Source organism: Mus caroli, unplaced genomic scaffold (genome assembly GCF_978045245.1).
Source record: "Mus caroli unplaced genomic scaffold, Mus_caroli_1 scaffold_8, whole genome shotgun sequence".
Classification (NCBI taxonomy): Eukaryota; Metazoa; Chordata; class Mammalia; order Rodentia; family Muridae; genus Mus; species Mus caroli.
This window is the reverse complement of record NW_028227263.1, coordinates 116,290,853-116,307,143: the sequence shown is the minus strand read 5'-3', so window position 1 is coordinate 116,307,143 and position 16,291 is coordinate 116,290,853. Positions and strand designations below refer to the sequence as shown.

At 53.6% G+C, this 16,291-nt stretch overlaps 2 protein-coding genes across 3 annotated transcripts in view; one reads left to right on the top strand and one right to left on the bottom strand.

Moving 5' to 3' along the window:
* Positions 1–2,879: 2,879 nt before the first annotated feature.
* Positions 2,880–14,385, top strand: Capn12 (calpain 12). The gene is made up of 21 exons (XM_021168442.2): positions 2,880–3,116; positions 3,780–3,849; positions 4,016–4,134; positions 4,359–4,492; positions 6,940–7,108; positions 7,583–7,657; positions 7,772–7,857; positions 7,937–8,011; positions 8,853–9,016; positions 9,100–9,335; positions 9,696–9,707; positions 9,889–10,097; positions 10,349–10,391; positions 10,472–10,531; positions 11,081–11,138; positions 11,456–11,526; positions 11,625–11,687; positions 12,221–12,299; positions 13,935–14,051; positions 14,139–14,197; positions 14,278–14,385. Exons 1-21 carry the CDS (start codon positions 2,880–2,882, stop codon positions 14,302–14,304), a joined length of 2,163 nt encoding a protein of 720 aa, XP_021024101.1. The 3' UTR covers positions 14,305–14,385.
* Positions 14,386–14,647: 262 nt separating this feature from the next.
* Positions 14,648–16,291, bottom strand: part of Actn4 (actinin alpha 4) — a 69,651-nt gene continuing 68,007 nt past the window's right edge. For both annotated transcript variants that reach the window (XM_021168443.3, XM_029479199.2), the window contains exons 20-21: positions 15,925–16,083; positions 14,648–15,810 (exon numbers count right to left, since the gene is read on the bottom strand). In XM_021168443.3, the coding sequence (XP_021024102.1) occupies positions 15,652–15,810; positions 15,925–16,083 (318 nt within the window). In that variant the 3' untranslated portion in view covers positions 14,648–15,651. The remainder of the gene's footprint in view (positions 15,811–15,924; positions 16,084–16,291) is intronic.

The following is a 16,291-nucleotide window of genomic DNA, read 5'->3' as shown; positions in this document are numbered from 1 at the left end:
AAAAAAAAAAAAAACTTTAAAAAAAATTTTATGTGTACGAGTATTTTGCCTGTTTGTATGTATTTGCATCAAGTGATAAAAGAGGCCAGAAGACATTGCCAGATCCCACAGATGGAGTTACAGACAGTTGTGGGCTTCTGTGTGGGTGCTAGGAACCAAATCTAGGTCCCCTGGAAGAGCAAAAAGTTTTAAGCACAGAGCCAAGTCTCCAGCTCTTCACACTACCAATTTTTTAAAAAGCTAGAAGGGCAATTATGACCAGGGCTTCCACTAGTCAGCTGCCAGAGACACCAGCCTTCTTGGGTGGGCATGACAGAGTTTAGAAATGGCTTTCCATTTGTGTACTCATTGGCTTATTAATTAGCATAGTGAATGCTAAAACCGAGTTTGAATTGATGAGTCGGTATGCAGTGTTGGCTAGAATAGTCTAGATACTCCTGCCCTTCTTTGAGCAGATTACAGGGATCAAGTGTACATTGGGCCTGGATGTGCACTGTAATGACCCTGCCTTCAGGGACTGGACTAGGGCTCTCATTTCTAGGGCTGTAAGAATATGGTTTTCCAAGGACATGGTCAAGTTGACCTCAAACGAACCTTGTACGAAATGTGTGTTCATAGCACAAGCTCCGACCTCATCAACCCACAGAACAGGTTGTGTGGCGGCTTGTGCCTGCCTGTGTCATCTGGAGCCCTTCATCTCAGTTGTCCTCACCTGCATTCCCGCTTCATTTCCAAACGCATGAGGCCAGCTCCAAGCGTAACCAAGAATGACCTTGCTGTCACCTCCTTGGTGCACCACTAGGTAATTCGATCCGAGAAAAGTCCTCATTACAGCTGGGTGTGGTGGTGCACATCTGTAATCCCAATACACGGGAGGCCGACACAAATGGATCGCCAGGAGTTGGAGGCCAGTTGTCTGGTCTACATTGTAACTTCCAGGACAGTGAGACTCCATCTCAAAAACACATAACAAACCTAACAAACCCACCTGGGTTTCACCACATCCTGACACCTGGAGTATGGTTTCACGCTTGGGGGGATTGTGTCTCCCCACGGCTTGGCTGTGCTTGTATGCCACCCTCATCCTCTGAGGTAATCTTAGCCTTCCCTGCTTGCAACTCAGTCAGGAGCAAGGAAAAGAGAGGCTGGCAAAGATAGGAAAGATAAACAATGGGGGCGTGGTTAGACGGGGTGGCCAGAGGCTGCTGCACTGTGATTGGCGGGTCTGCTTCAGCTGTGGTCTGAAGGGAGGGATCATCTCAGAGCCAAGTGCCTAGAGAATAAGCCACGGGATCTAACATCTGGGCTTCTGGGTGCAGGACAGAGCTCAGCAGTAGAAGTTTGACTAGCGCGTAGGGATCCCCACGTACATCCCCAGCTCTGGCAAAAAAAAAAAAAAAAAAAAAAAAAAAAAGATCAGGGGGCAGGAAGGAAGGTAAACCATGGACACACACCACTGTTTGAAGAAACTGAGGCACATGGCGTTTATGTGACTTAGCCCAAGACACACAGTCCTTCGTCCCACCATTTAGCCTAGGCTGGCCTGGAATTCAGGTTCCTCTGGTCTCTTCCTGCCAAGAGCTGGAATCACCAGGGAGAAGCATCACCCTTGGCCTCAGACCTGCAATTCTAATGACAGACAGGGCTGAGACTTGAACCAGATACCTGTCTTTGTGTGGTCCCAGCAACTCTGCAGGAGGAAAAATCTGTGCGATTTTTCTTTGTTTCATTGCTGGGTCTCTTGTAGTTTAGGCTGCCCGATATTTGCTATAAGCTAAGACTACTGTAGAACTTCCGATTCTCCTGCCTCAGACAGCCCCTGTTGTTGGCCATGGTGCTTGGGAGGGACGGGGTTGGATGGAAGATGTTGAAAGCTTGAGTTGTCAATGTCTCAGCAAAATTAAAGTGACTAGGCTCCCCTGGGGCCAGAGGCACTGAAAGGCAAGACTGTCTGCCTTGCCAAAGATCCTCCTCCACCTGCTTCACAGAGCCTGCTCAGCTTGGAAAGGGGCTGCAGCATCCTGGGCACAGGTGAGCCCACATTCACAGCACAGAGCAGAACCTGTTTTCTGTAGTCAGCCTTGTCTGGGTGACCTAGCCATGGTCTACCTTCCTGAGTGCTAGCAGAGTGAGCTGGGAGGAAACCAGGTGTGGTGTTTTATATATATAAAAAAGGAAAGAGCCAAGGATATTTTTTATATCTGAGTTCCATGCCAGCCTGGTCTACCGAGTGAGTTCCAGGACAGCCAGGGCTTACCCAGAGAAACCCAGTCTGTCTCCAAAAACCCAAACCAAACAAACAAAAGGACAAAACCCTTCAAAACAAAACAACAATCACACCAGTAGATCTAACACCTGGGATCCTGAGGCAAGAGACCCTGGGAGCCCGAGGCTAACCTCGGAAACTCAGTGAGACCAGGTCTCAAAGTCAGTCGATGAAGGGCCTTGGAGCTGCTTGCCACATCGGGAGGTTCAGTCCTCAGCACTGTCCCCCACAAAGCAGCTGAGGAGACAGGGAGGCTGGGCTGGGCTGAGGTGTGGCAACAGGAAGAAGCACGCGGAAACACACCCCCACGTTGACCTCCTTCCCGGCACTCCCAGAGCCCGGCTGGTCCTCCTAGGCCTGCCCACCTTTTGTGTGCTGCGGGTCATTAAGCTGCTAAACTCGCCACAACTGAGGGTTCCGTGCCCCAGGGAGGAAACCACTGAAGAAGCGTCCCTGCTCCTTCGCACCCCAAACCATCAATTAATATTAACAAGGGAGAATGCTCCTCGGTGCCTAAAGACCCCCAACAGGGTACAAATGGAGCAGGAGCCACGCCCCCCATGACTCAGGAGGTTAAAGGGCTTGGGTCCATCTGTGTGCCCAGAGTGTCCGAATGGCGAGCGGCAACAGGAAGGTCACCATCCAGCTGGTGGACGACGGGGCCGGGACTGGAGCTGGGGGCCCACAGCTCTTTAAAGGCCAGAACTACGAAGCCATCCGAACAGCTTGCCTGGATTCCGGGATCCTGTTTCGTGACCCTTGCTTTCCTGCTGGCCCTGATGCCCTTGGCTATGACAAGCTGGGACCTGACTCAGAGAAGGCCAAAGGGGTGGAATGGAAGAGGCCCCATGTAAAGTGGGGCTGGGCTGGGACCTGGGTCTGATGGGGGAGGGCCAGGACAAGGACTCCTGGGTCTGAGGGAGGAGGGCCAGGACAAGGACTCCTGGGTCTGAGGGAGGAGGACCAAGGCCTGGACTCTTGGGTCTGAGGGAGGAGGACCAAGGCCTGGACTCTTGGGTCTGAGGGATCAGGGCCTGGGTCTGAGGGAGGAGGACCAGGGCCTGGACTCTTGGGTCTGAGGGAGGAGGACCAGGGCCTGGACTCTTGGGTCTGAGGGAGGAGGACCAGTGCCTGGACTCTTGGGTCTGAGGGAGGAGGACCAGGGCCTGGACTCTTGGGTCTGAGGGAGGAGGACCAGGGCATGAACTCTTGGGTCTGAGGGGGAAGGCCAGAGTCTTAGCCTGAGGGATCAGGGCCAGGACATGAACCCTTGAGTGTAAGAGAGGCAGGCTGAGGTCTAGAATCCTGGTTCTTAGGAAAAGGGAGTGGGGGATAAGAGCAGACTCAGCCACGGGATTCAGGGGGATCCAGGAAGGCAAACTCCCACCCACAGACTTTCCCAAGCTTGGAGGCCCTCACTACCTGGGATACTGGTGTCAGGGCTCCAGGCCTCTGACTTCTCCATTGTTCCAGCCTTCCCTTACCTGGCTTCTCTGGAACCTTAATCTTCCAGGAGTTTTGTGCTGAGCCCCAGTTCATCTGTGAAGACATGAGCAGAACAGATGTGTGCCAGGGAAGCTTGGGTGAGCCCCCTGTGACTGTCTGGAGTCCCTAGACCCAGGACTTGAACAGCTCCTCTCCTCTGTCTCCTGTCCCCATGGCTTCTTTCTTCAGTCTGCTGGTCTCTGGTCCACTCGTACCTAATCTGAGCCTCTCTCCTCCTCCTCCTCCTCCTCCTCCTCCTCCCAGGAAACTGCTGGCTTCTTGCAGCCGCTGCCTCCCTCACGCTCTACCCCAGGCTCCTGTACCGGGTGGTCCCCCCTGGACAAGGTTTCCAAGATGGCTATGCGGGGGTCTTCCATTTTCAGGTAGAGTCCAGTTCCTCTCTCTGTGCCTCAGTTTCCCCCGTGGTAGCATTTTGACATAGGCTTCACAGTTACCCTTATGTCCCTACCCCAGCGCAGGGGGACTGGAATTCCAGAACTTGGGAAGCAGAAGGCAAAAGCAGGGGTTGGAGGTAGGATTCAGGCAGGGTCTGGAAGCTGAGCCGCTCCTGCCCTGTTTTTTTTTTTTTTTTTTTTTTCTTCACCAGCTATGGCAGTTTGGCCGCTGGGTGGATGTGGTGGTAGACGACAAACTGCCTGTGCGTGAGGGGAAGCTGATGTTCGTGCGCTCAGAACAAAGGAACGAGTTCTGGGCCCCTCTGCTGGAAAAGGCCTATGCCAAGTAAGGACTCTGCCCCCTTCCAAAGCCCCACCCCTCCCAGCTACAGCCCCAGGAACATGCCCAAGCCACGTGGAGTACTGACATCACATCCGGGGTCCTCCAGACACCCAACCTAGGACCCTGAACCCAGTCATAGCCTCCATGGCCCTAGTACCATGGCACTCTCCTGGAAGAACCTTCATTTTTTGGTACTTTATTTGATATTTTATTGAGAAAAGACCTCATACAACCTAGCTTGCCCAGGAATTAGCTATGTAGCCAAATGAGACCTTGTACTGAGGGTCTTGCCTCCATCTCAGAAGTGCTGGGGTTCCAGGTGTGTGCTACCACCCCAGGTTTATGCGGTGCTGGGTTTGAACCCAGGTTCTCATGGATGCTTGGTAAGCCCTCTACCAACTGAGCTACATCCCCAACCTTTATCCATTGAGTTATTGTCTTGTTACGTAGGCCAGGTTGGCCTCAAACTCATAATCGTCCTTTGCTGGGCCCTTGTGTGCATAGAATGCAGGCATGCACCTCAACCCATGGCTAAAGCTAGGAAGGGAGTGTGTGAGCGGGAGATGGAACCCACCATCTGTGCATGCTGAGCCACATCCCAGCCCCTCACTGGGGGATTCTAGGCAGGGGCTCTACCACTGAGCCACATCCCAGCCCCTCCCTGGGGGATTCTAGGCAGGGGCTCTACCACTGAGCCACGCCCCCAGCCCCTCACTGGGGGATTCTAGGCAGGGGCTCTACCACTGAGCCACATCCCAGCCCCTCACTGGGGGATTCTAGGCAGGGCTCTACCACTGAGCCACATCCCAGCCCCTCACTGGGGGATTCTAGGCAGGGCTCTACCACTGAGCCACATCCCAGCCCCTCACTGGGGGATTCTAGGCAGGGCTCTACCACTGAGCCACGCCCCACCCCAGCCCCTCACTGGGGGATTCTAGGCAGGGGCTCTACCACTGAAGCATAAGGTTCAATGCAGCCTGTGAATCTTCTAATCTTGTTTGTTTGTTTGTTTGTTTGTTTATGGTTCTTCAAGACAGGGTTTCACTGTGTAACTTGGCTGTTCTGGAACTCACTCTGTAGAGCAGGCTGACCTCAGACTCATAGAGATCTGCCTGCCTCTGCCTCCTGAGTGCTAGGATTAAAGGCGAGCACCACTACCAGCAGAATTTTCAAATCTTAAAGGCCTTCCTCTTTTTCTTTTCTTTTCCTTTCCTTTCTTCTCTTCTCTTTTCTTCCTTTCTTCCTTTCTTCCTTCCTTTCTTTCTTTCTTTCTTTCTTTCTTTCTTTCTTTCTTTCTTTCTTTCTTTCTTTCTTTCTTGTGGAAATGACATTTTCCACAGACATTCCAAGAATCCCACTGATACTCATATTTCCCAAGGATCCTGAAATCCCATCATCTATCAGACCCTGGACTTGCCAAATCTTATTCCCTCAAGGGCCTTTAACCTCATGCCATCTCTCATGGTCCTTTGAGACATCAGCAGCCTATCCTTTATCATAGGATTAGGCTACCGTGCGCTGGAAGGCCTGACAAGTCCCCATAGGCATCGCCTTCACGGGCTCCCAGAGCCTCAAAGGGTGAGGGAGAGTTGAGAATTCTGGTGCAGCTCTTCCATGGCTTCCAGACTGCACAGTTTCATGGACCCTAGCAATCACAGCATGTGTTAGATGAGTCTCCCACCTCATCTCTGAATAGTTCAGGGATTGAGCCTACTCCTATTATCACAGTAGTACTGAGTATACTGAGGCAGGAGGATAGCAAGTTCGAGGGCAGACTGAGATGCATAGCAATACCACGTCTAAACAAAACAGAAACCCCCAATTAGCTGAGCATGGTATAGAACAACTTTGTCTCTAGTACTCTGCGAGCAGAGGCAGGTGGATCTCTGGGACTCTGAGACAAATGTGGTCTACAGAGTGAGTTCTTGGTCAGTCGAAGCTTGGTCTCAAAGACAAGAGGGAGGGCTGGGGGCTGGGGTGGGGAATCTGGAGAGATGGCTCAGTGTGAAGAGCACTGGTTGCTCTTCCAGAAGACCTGGCTTTTATTCCCAGTCACAACCATGTTTAACTTCAGTTCCAGGGATCTGAGGCTTCCATGGACACTGCACACATGACATGTGTGGTGCACAGACATACATGCAGGCAAAACACATACATGTAAAAATTATATACACATACACACAATTGGGGAATAGGTCCTGGAGACCCTTATTCTTTTTTTTTTTTTTTTTTGGTTTTTCGAGACAGGGTTTCTCTGTGTAGCCTTGGCTGTCCTGGAACTCACTTTGTAGACCAGGCTGGCCTCGAACTCAGAAATCCGCCTGCCTCTGCCTCCCGAGTGCTGGGATTAAAGGCGTGCGCCACCACGCCCGGCTGAGACCCTTATTCTGATAGAGCTCCTAGGCCCAAGATGTTTCATGCCTTAGATCTACTTCTACCTGCTCCAACAGGCTCCACGGCTCCTACGAGGTAATGCGAGGAGGTCACATGAACGAGGCTTTTGTGGACTTTACAGGAGGCGTGGGTGAGGTCCTCTACTTGAGACAAAACACTCCAGGAGTCTTTGCTGCCCTTCGCCACGCATTGGCCAAGGAGTCCCTTGTGGGTGCCACTGCCCTGGTGAGAGCTGGGCTCCCATGTTAGACCTCCACTAGACCAACTTAGTCAGGGATGAGGTGGGAGGGGAGCCTTAGCATCCAGTGTCTTTCTTATCTTCTGCGGTTGACTCCCCCTTCTCCCCTCAGATCCTCAATGGTAGATTCTAGGCCAGAGTTCTACATATAAGCTATATCCCTCCCCCCACCTCCATTTTTACTTTTCATTTGGAGGCAAAGCCTAAGTTACCTACATGGGCCTTGAACATGTCACGCATCAGCCTTCTGTGTTGCTTGAATCCCAGGCCTGTGGTGCAGAGTCCGGGTTTCCCGTCTCCTATCTGTCACTCCAACTGCTCTCCCCAGCACCCTCTCTGAGTCCCTTGGCATTTTATGCTGCTTTGAGAGCTCCGGGGTTGGAAGCATGAGGCTGGGTTGGGGGGCTGGGGAGAGATGCTTCTATCTCCCACCCGAGGCTCACAATCTTCGCCTCCTCCAGAGTGATCGGGGTGAGATCCGCACAGATGAAGGGCTGGTGAAGGGACATGCTTATTCTGTCACAGGCACGCACAAGGTGAGTCACTCCATAGGTGGACTAGGCTAACCCTACCCTCTGTAACGATGCCCCCAACACTCCCCTCACAGATGATACCCCCCACACCACCCTCACTGATGACTTTGTCTTCAGATGTCTCTGGGCTTCACCAAGGTGCGGCTGCTGCGGCTGAGGAACCCCTGGGGCCGCGTGGAGTGGTCCGGGCCCTGGAGTGACAGGTGGGATGGGCTTGGGGTGGGTGGGGGCGTGGTCAGGGGCGTGGCTCCACATGTCTTCCTCTCCCATTGGTCTCCTCAGCTGCCCACGCTGGGACATGCTCCCTTCTGAGTGGCGAGATGCCCTGCTTGTGAAAAAGGAGGATGGCGAGTTCTGGTGAGTTCTTAGGGACCCACTCTACCTGTGGGAGGTCTGCTGGGACAGGAGCCTTAGAACGCAGGGCCAGAAAGGACACAGAGAAACTCATGGGATGGATGGGTCATGTTGCAGAGCAATGGTCCCTATCAGCTGTCATTTGGGAATCTGAATCTATTTTTTTGCAAAGTTAGAGCAGAAGCAGTAAGATCAGGACTATAAAGGGCATTGTTTTCAGAGGGAGAACACTGAAATTAGGTTAGCTTAAAACTCACTATATAGACCAGGCTAGTCCTTGTCTCATGGCCATATTTTGACCTCAGCTTTCCCAAAGGCAAGGATGGAATTGCAGGCATGAGGGGATCTAAAGGAATGTGGAGTCAGTGATTTTGGGAGATTTAATTGGAATAGAACCATATTTAGGGGGAATCTGGGGAGGCTTGATGACATTTGGGGCTTTAACTATATATAATTTAAAACTTTTCTATTTCTCTATTGGGTCTGGGCCCAAAGCATGCCACGGTGGTGAGAGGATCAGTTCTCTCCTTCCACTGCGAGACGCTAAGGTCAAACTCTCAGGTTGTCAGGCTTGGACAGCAGTGGCTTTTATTGGCTCCACCATTTTCCCAGACGTATTTGCGGGTTTTCTAACGTTAATTTGAATATGTTGAGAGGTGTTTGTGAATCCTTCCAGAGGTAGGGTATTTGTGAGGACTTGGAGACATTGCCAAGGCCTGAAGGTTTTGGGGTTTCTGGAGATTGGAAGTTATTCTGCAGTATTTAGGGAACTGGGGGCACTTCTGGGGTCCCTCAAGCTGGGCTCAGGGGTGGCTGGGCACTTTTCACGGCCGGTGCTTTCCAGGATGGAGCTTCAAGACTTCCTCACGCACTTCAACACAGTGCAGATTTGTTCACTGAGCCCTGAGGTGTTGGGCCCCAGCCCTGCTGGCGGCGGCTGGCATATCCACATCTTCCAGGGCCGCTGGGTGCGAGGCTTCAACTCCGGTGGGAGTCAGCCCAGCGCTGGTGAGGCCTTGGGGACCCCTGAGAAGCAAACTTGGGTGAGGCTTGTGGCAGGATGGTAACTCCACCTCCTTCTTTTCTGTCAGAAAACTTCTGGACCAACCCCCAGTTCCGGCTGACACTGCTGGAACCTGATGAGGAAGAGGATGACGATGATGAAGAGGGACCCTGGGGAGGCTGGGGAGCGGCAGGGGCCCGGGGCCCGGCCAGAGGAGGCCGAGTCCCCAAGTGCACGGTCCTATTGTCACTCATCCAGCGCAACCGCCGGTGTCTGAGGGCCAAGGGCCTCACTTACCTCACTGTGGGCTTCCACGTGTTCCAGGTGAGGCCAAGGTCAAGTTGAGGGTCTGGAGGGGCAGAGGGTCACAAGGGCACCGTTATGGGCAGAAGTGTACTGTGGGTTCAAAGAGGAGTGCCGCTGCAGAGATCATTGGAGAAAGGGATTCAGGTACAGGAAGAGAAAAACGTTGAGGGTCCGAGGGCAGGAGGGGACCAAAGGGCCAGAGAAGGGATGTGGGCACAGGTGGAAAGGAAAGGATTGGGGGAGGGGTCAGAGGGGACCTAGGTCAAAGATGAGGAAATATTAAGGGTTCAGAAAGGAGGGATGTGAGAGGTGTGGAAGGGGAGGAAGGAAATCTGTGAGCTCTCCAACCTTCATTCCGTTGGTGTTTTCTTCCTGCAGATTCCGGAGGAGGTGGGTATCAGATGCGGCTCCAGAATTACCCTAGGGCTTGATGGACCAGGGCAGGAAGCCTGGGAACACAGGAGGGCCTGGCCAGACAGTCTGGGTGTGTGGGGGGAATGGCGCCGTGGAGGCTATCAGAGGGCTGGGTGGGGAGCTTGGGTGGGTGGTGGTCATGGCCCCCTGCCCGCAGCTGCTGGACCTCTGGGACTCCCCGCGCAGCCGCGCGCTCTTGCCGGGACTGCTTCGCGCCGACCGCTCGGTTTTCTGCGCCCGCCGCGACGTGAGCCGTCGCTGTCGCCTGCCGCCTGGCCACTACCTGGTGGTACCCAGCGCGTCGCGCGTAGGCGATGAAGCCGACTTCACTCTGCGCATCTTCTCGGAGCGCAGCCACACCGCAGTGTGAGCCAGTGTACCCTCCATAAGCCTTACCAGGGGCACCCCAACCCCGGCCCAGGAACCTCAATCTAGAATCATAGGCCCCGCCCCTGGCACCAAGCCTCGCCCAGGAATCACAAATCCCCGCCTCTGCATCTTCAGCCCTGCCCTACCCAGGGATTCCCTTTTCCCCAAAACCCACACTGCCTTTGATTGTATTCACTTCCTCTGCTGAGACCTCCGCCCGAACGCCTCCCTTTTTCTGTAACTTGCAGGGAGATCGATGACGTGATCAGCGCAGACCTGGATGCCCTCCAGGTGAGGACTGTTGTAGGTGGGGACAGGACTCAGAGGGAGGGCAGGGCTTTGGGAAGGAACTCAACTCCTCCACCCCACAGGCCCCCTACAAGCCCCTGGAGCTGGAGTTGGCACAGCTATTTTTGGAGCTGGCTGGAGAGGTAAGAGTCGGGGACTGGGGATGCCCAGCCAAATGATACCGAGCTCCCCTCTCTCCTTAGATGTCTTATAAACCAAACCAAACCCTAAACCAAATCAAACACTGTAGATCAGGATATCCAGGAACAGCTATGTTATTCTGTAGCCCAGGCTGGCCTCCTTCGGGTTACCCAGGCTGGGGTTACAAACCTGAGTCGCTTTGCTGGGGTTTGGGGTGTCTTTGCCTTACTTCCACAATGCTTTTCTTTGTTCTGGGAATGCTCAAATTGTCTCAAGGCCTTTGCTGGGTCTGCACCTCCCTTCCTCTGAAGGTTCCCATCCCCTGCCAGACTCAAAACATCTTTCCCAAGTGCCTTCCTCTGTCACTTGCCCACGGTGGGCTCCCACAGTGTGTCTCCCACCACTGTCCTGACCACTCTGAGGACAGGCCTGCCTCCTCTAGCTGGACCCTAGGAAGGCAGCCACAGCTGTGCCGACAGTCCTATGGAGCACAGGGCCTGTCCCAGAGTGGATTGGTGGCTGGATGTTTTGAGTGGTTCTTTCCTGATTAGGAGGAGGAACTCAACGCCCTTCAGCTGCAGACCTTAATAAGCATTGCTCTGGAGCCTGGTGAGTTTGGCTGGAGGTTGAGGTGGGGGTCCTTGCAACCGAAGCACCATAGCTATACAGGCTCTATGTGTGATGAAGCTAGGGTGCCAGGCACAGGAACAGGACTTCCTACAAGGTTATGTGAGGGCCATGATCACTCACAGCCCTGCCCCACTTCCTCTAAGAGGTGGGGGCAGAGATGTAGACCCCCAGCTTGGTTGGTTCTTCAGGCATGAATTCTCAGCACCTGCCTCTATGATATGCCCACTGCAGGGAGTTAGTCTGCAGTGCTCTTGCAGTGTTGGCCTACATGCAAGGGGTGCTGGATTTTTTTGCAGCTAGGGCCAACACCAGGACCCCTGGAGAGATTGGGCTTAGGACCTGCGAACAGCTTGTGCAGTGTTTTGGGGTATGTGGGGTAGTGAATGGAGAGGAGGGACAGGGATGCTGGGGTTTTCCCTTGCCTTTTAGGGGACATTGATTGTAACCAGGTGTCCTCACTTGCAGCGTGGGCAAAGACTGTCCCTACACCACTTCCAGGAGCTCTGGGGCCATCTCATGTCATGGCAGGTAGGTGAGGGTTGAGAGAGCAGCTGCCTCCTTCTAGACACTGATATTGTGTGGACCACCAAGGGGGCACTGCTAACGAGGATATAAAGTCCCTGTCACCCCATAGTGGCCCTCTGAGGGCACTAAATGCAGTGATCTAGAGCTGCCTCTGGTTCCTGTTGGAATTCCAGGTCCCAGCTCAGCTTCTTCCTTGCCAGGTGACCAACCACAGGCCTGTCACCTCCCCTATGAGGAACCTCTGCTTAGCTACTAATGGGTACTCCTTCAAGGGAGGAGCTGAAGGGTCCCAGAACTGATCATAGTGATAGCTCCCTGCTACTGAGTCTTCCCTAGCCTTTGTGGGTAGATGGATTTGAACTTGTCCCCAACAGCCTGGGAGCTTGTCCCCTTCTTACAAGTGCAGAGTGGTGCCCACCCAGAAGCCACCAGAGCTGTGGCCTCAGAGGCCGTCTCTTAGCTACTTCAAGGTGCAAGAGGATCACTCTGGGGCTGGACTTGTGATACTGACTCCCACCTCCCTCTCCACCCTCCAGGCCACATTTGACAAGTTTGATGAAGATGCCTCTGGGACAATGAACTCCTGTGAACTGAGGCTGGCACTGACTGCCGCAGGTGTGGCTGGGGACCTGGGATGGCTCTAGGGACAGCACCCCGTCCTCAAATTCTTGTCTGCATCCCTCAGCTGTGGCCATCCCTAATAGGCTGTCCACAAGGCCCAGAGCCCATTTCCTTCCCTGGAGGCTTTCTGACTGCTTTTATCTGTGACATGGCTAATGTGTAGTATGGCAAGGAGCCCACAAGATGCCACAGAACACCCCAGATACCCTAAAGCACCTTATGAGGCTACTGAGTTATACAGCAGAGGATGAAAATTCCACCCTAAGCCATGGAGAAATGTATGTTAGGGTGGGATTATCAAGATTTCAGAAGACCGTCAGCTCCATGGGTTCATCTGTGACCACCAAGTAGGAGCCAGGGCAGGCAGGCAGGGGGCAGCACAGTTGGCTAGTGAGAGATGAGAGACTACAAGTATGAGACCTATAATAGTGGCCAGGAACATGGAAGACATGATCCTAAGGCAGAGTCGAAGGTGGGGGCCAGGGTGCTGAACTAAAGCAGTGGACAGAGGGGAGGTCGCGAACTTACTGGATCATCTATCCATTATCCCGGAGTGCCTGGTTGTTTTGGATAGGAATCTGATAATGTTTGCCTGGGAATTTTCAGCAATTCTAAGAGGTTGACAGAGGGCTCCTGGGTCCATCTAGCCAGGTTTCCCTTCAGCCCTGGGCCAACATAGACCAATACTCAGGGTACATGGACATCAGAGGGACACCGACCTGCCTCAGGCCACCTAGCTCTGGGCATGGTGTGCCTGGTGTGCGTGGGGAGGTGGTGGTGGGGGCAGCATCTGTTGAATGAGCACACAAAGGTACTATACAAACTTGTGCAGTTATCTTTGAGACTGTATGGGGCTCATGGAAGCTGGGACAAGTCCTTGGGCCTTAGGGCTTCTAGAAATCCATTGCATCGTGATTCTACAGCAGATGTAACAGAGCCAATGTCTAGACTTTAGGTGTGGCCTCAGAGGAAGAGTCACACAGTGGTACCCAGTCAGGGAGATAGTCCATCAACCTCTGAAGGAGCAATCGCAAAGCTGCACTGGTTGGCACCTTGAGAAGCAGCCTAAGTAACTTAAGTGTCACACTAACTTCCCAGAGGGCTGGGTTGTAGCTCAGTGGAGAGCTGCGGTCTGGAGTCTGCCAGTGAGGGGCTGCGGGCAAGTGCAGTGGAGAGAGCATTTGCTTGGCCTGTGCAAGGGCCCCGGGGTTCCATCCCCAACAGCCACAAAAGGCCCACATCAGTTGGAGAGAGCTCCTCTAGCATGCTGGAGGCCCCGAGTTCTAGATCGAGTACCACCTGAGGAGGGGCAGGGAACTCAGGAGCTGATGACGGTCCTTGGCTATGTAGGAGTTAAGAGGACAGCTTCTTTCAAACAACATAGCACAAAACAGCACACAGGAATGGTGCTTAGGTAAGGTACTTTTACTTGCAACTAAAGTGTGAGGGCCAGAGTTCGGGTCCCCAGCACCCACGTGAAGGCCAAGTGATCTCCGTGACACTCGGCCTCAATAGAGAAAGGACTGAGGAAGATGCTTTCCTAAGTGTGTGTGCCCACCCCCAACACTAAAATAAGCAGCAACACCTGTGGATACTGTAAACACAATAAACAAGGCAGCCTCCTCCTAGGCTTCCACCTCAACAACCAGCTGACCCAGTCCCTCACTAGCCGCTACCGGGACAGCCGGCTCCGTGTGGACTTCGAGCGCTTCGTGTGCTGTGCAGCCCGGCTCACCTGCATCTTCCGTGAGTCCTCCTGGCAGGCAGGGTGGGGTGTGGCGGGGTGTGCATCAGGGCTGGTGCTGCGTACTCACCCTGGCCTCTCCCACACAGGCCACTGCTGCCAACACCTGGATGGCGGCGAGGGGGTCGTCTGCCTGACCCACAAACAGGTGAGCTGGCCCGAGGGACAGTGTAGCTCTAGCACCATCCCAAGGCCTCTGCCTCAAGGGCATCTTTCTTTTCTCTTCAGTGGTCGGAGGTGGCTACCTTCTCATAGGTGTGAAGCTGAGGGAAGTCACCCTGCTGCCCTGCTTGGTACCAGTGACAGAAGCTGAACACGCAAGCACCCGCTCTGCTCTGGGGCCTGACTCACTGTCACAAAGGTGGTGGCTATCTATGGTGCCTGTCTTCTGGCTATGTAGCCCTGGCCGGCCTCACAAGTGCTGGGATTACAAGCTGGAGCCATCCCAAACAGAACTGCCACCCTTCCTTTTGAAGCCTCTTCATGTCAGTCCCTGCTTAGAGAGGCACACAACCCACACATAGGCACTGGGCTGGTGGGCACTGCCAGCTCCCTGGGGCATGAACAGAGATGCAGGGAGAAGATGACACCAGAGTCCTTCTTAAAAATATTACATGTTTTATTCTCCCATCCCCAGAGGGCGGTTTATCCAGAAACCAAGAAAATAAAAATCAATCAGAATAAACTCAAGGGGGTGGGTGGAGAGAAACCCATTAACGACCAGGCAGGCAGGCAGGCCAGCAGCCTGCCTCCACCTCAGAAGGTCCCCAGAGACCTCTGCCCACCGCCACGAGGGGAAAATCAGGAGGGGCTGGGGAGGGCATCAAATCAGCTATGTCTTCATTATGAGAGTGAGAGAGGTGGCAGAGATATGCAGCTAGATGGATATATATTTATATAATAAATCCGTAAGTTAATAAAGTAAATAGTAATTCTCTGGAAGTTCTTAACTTTTTAAAGTTTTCCTTTTTTTTTTAAGTTTTTTTTTTCCTTTTTTTTTTTTTTTTAATGATTTGTTTGTTTCTGTTCCATTCTTTGTGTTTTGTTGGTTTTGGTCCTTAGAAAATCTGAGACTCAGAGGCCAGGTGGGCTGGGGCTAATTGCCCCGCAGCCACTCCTGAGGCAGAGAAGGGCTATGGCAGGTCCTCTGCTCCTGGTGACCACACAGGGGCAGGGAGGTGGGAGGAGCCACTGGAATCTGGTCCAGGGGAACTGGGTGCCCTCTGCTGGACTTCTTAGGGCAGGCGGTTCCTGGACAAGGCACATGGGGCTTTGGCCTAGATGTGAGAGGCTTTGAAGGGGCCTCAGGGGCAGAGGGGACCTGGGATTAGGAAGGTATCTCTGGGGCACAGGGGTCCGTTGTCCCCTCCAATCGGCTAAGAACCCACAGCACAGCGTATATATTTAGCAGACCAGAAATGCTGATCGCCAAGCCTCCCTCCCCTACAAGACTGAGAAAGAGAGGCCTGCCTAGCCCCTCCCTGCCTGACCCCCTAGAAGGACCACAAAGAGCTCTTTGCATAGATACAGTCAGGGTGGGGGCAGGGCTCCTCAGCCCCTCCGGGAGGCCAAGGGAGTCTCTGTTCAGGGTGGCCGAGGGCCTCACAGGTCGCTCTCCCCATAGAGGGCTGTGGAGAAGGACTTGTAGTCAAGGGCGCCAGGAGCAGCATCAGGCCCCTGGTAGGGTGCCATTCGGGCAATGCAGTACTCAGCCTGGTCGGGGGGCAGCTCTCTCCGCAGTTCCTCAGCAGTGATGAAGTTCTAGGGGGATAAGACAGGACTCTGAGCCACTGTATCTTACCCACTTGACCTAGTACCCAGTGCTGGCTGAAGTTTTGGCTACTGGCCGCCAATGCTTCTGTGGGTCTTGCCTACCTTGTCTCCTGCCAGGACCTTGAAGGAGGCGATGACCTGATCAGCTGTGTCTGTGTCTGTGGTCTCCCTCGACATGAAGTCAATGAAGGCTTGGAAGGTCACGAGGCCACTATGGTTGGGATCAACCACACTCATGATCCGGTTGAACTCAGCATCACCCTGTGGGGAGGGGGAAAGGGAGAGGACATAGAACTTAGTGGAGCTGCTTACAGAGTCAGTTTTGGAAGAATTCAAAGACAGAAAGGCTGCCAAATAGTGCCAGGCCTTGGGAGTTTGTCCCTTGGCCTCCTCCCCCCAAGTCTGCGGAAGCAGGGGGTGAGGTTCACTCTCCCAGCTTTGGTGGGTGGGGAAAGAAAATGAGAAACAG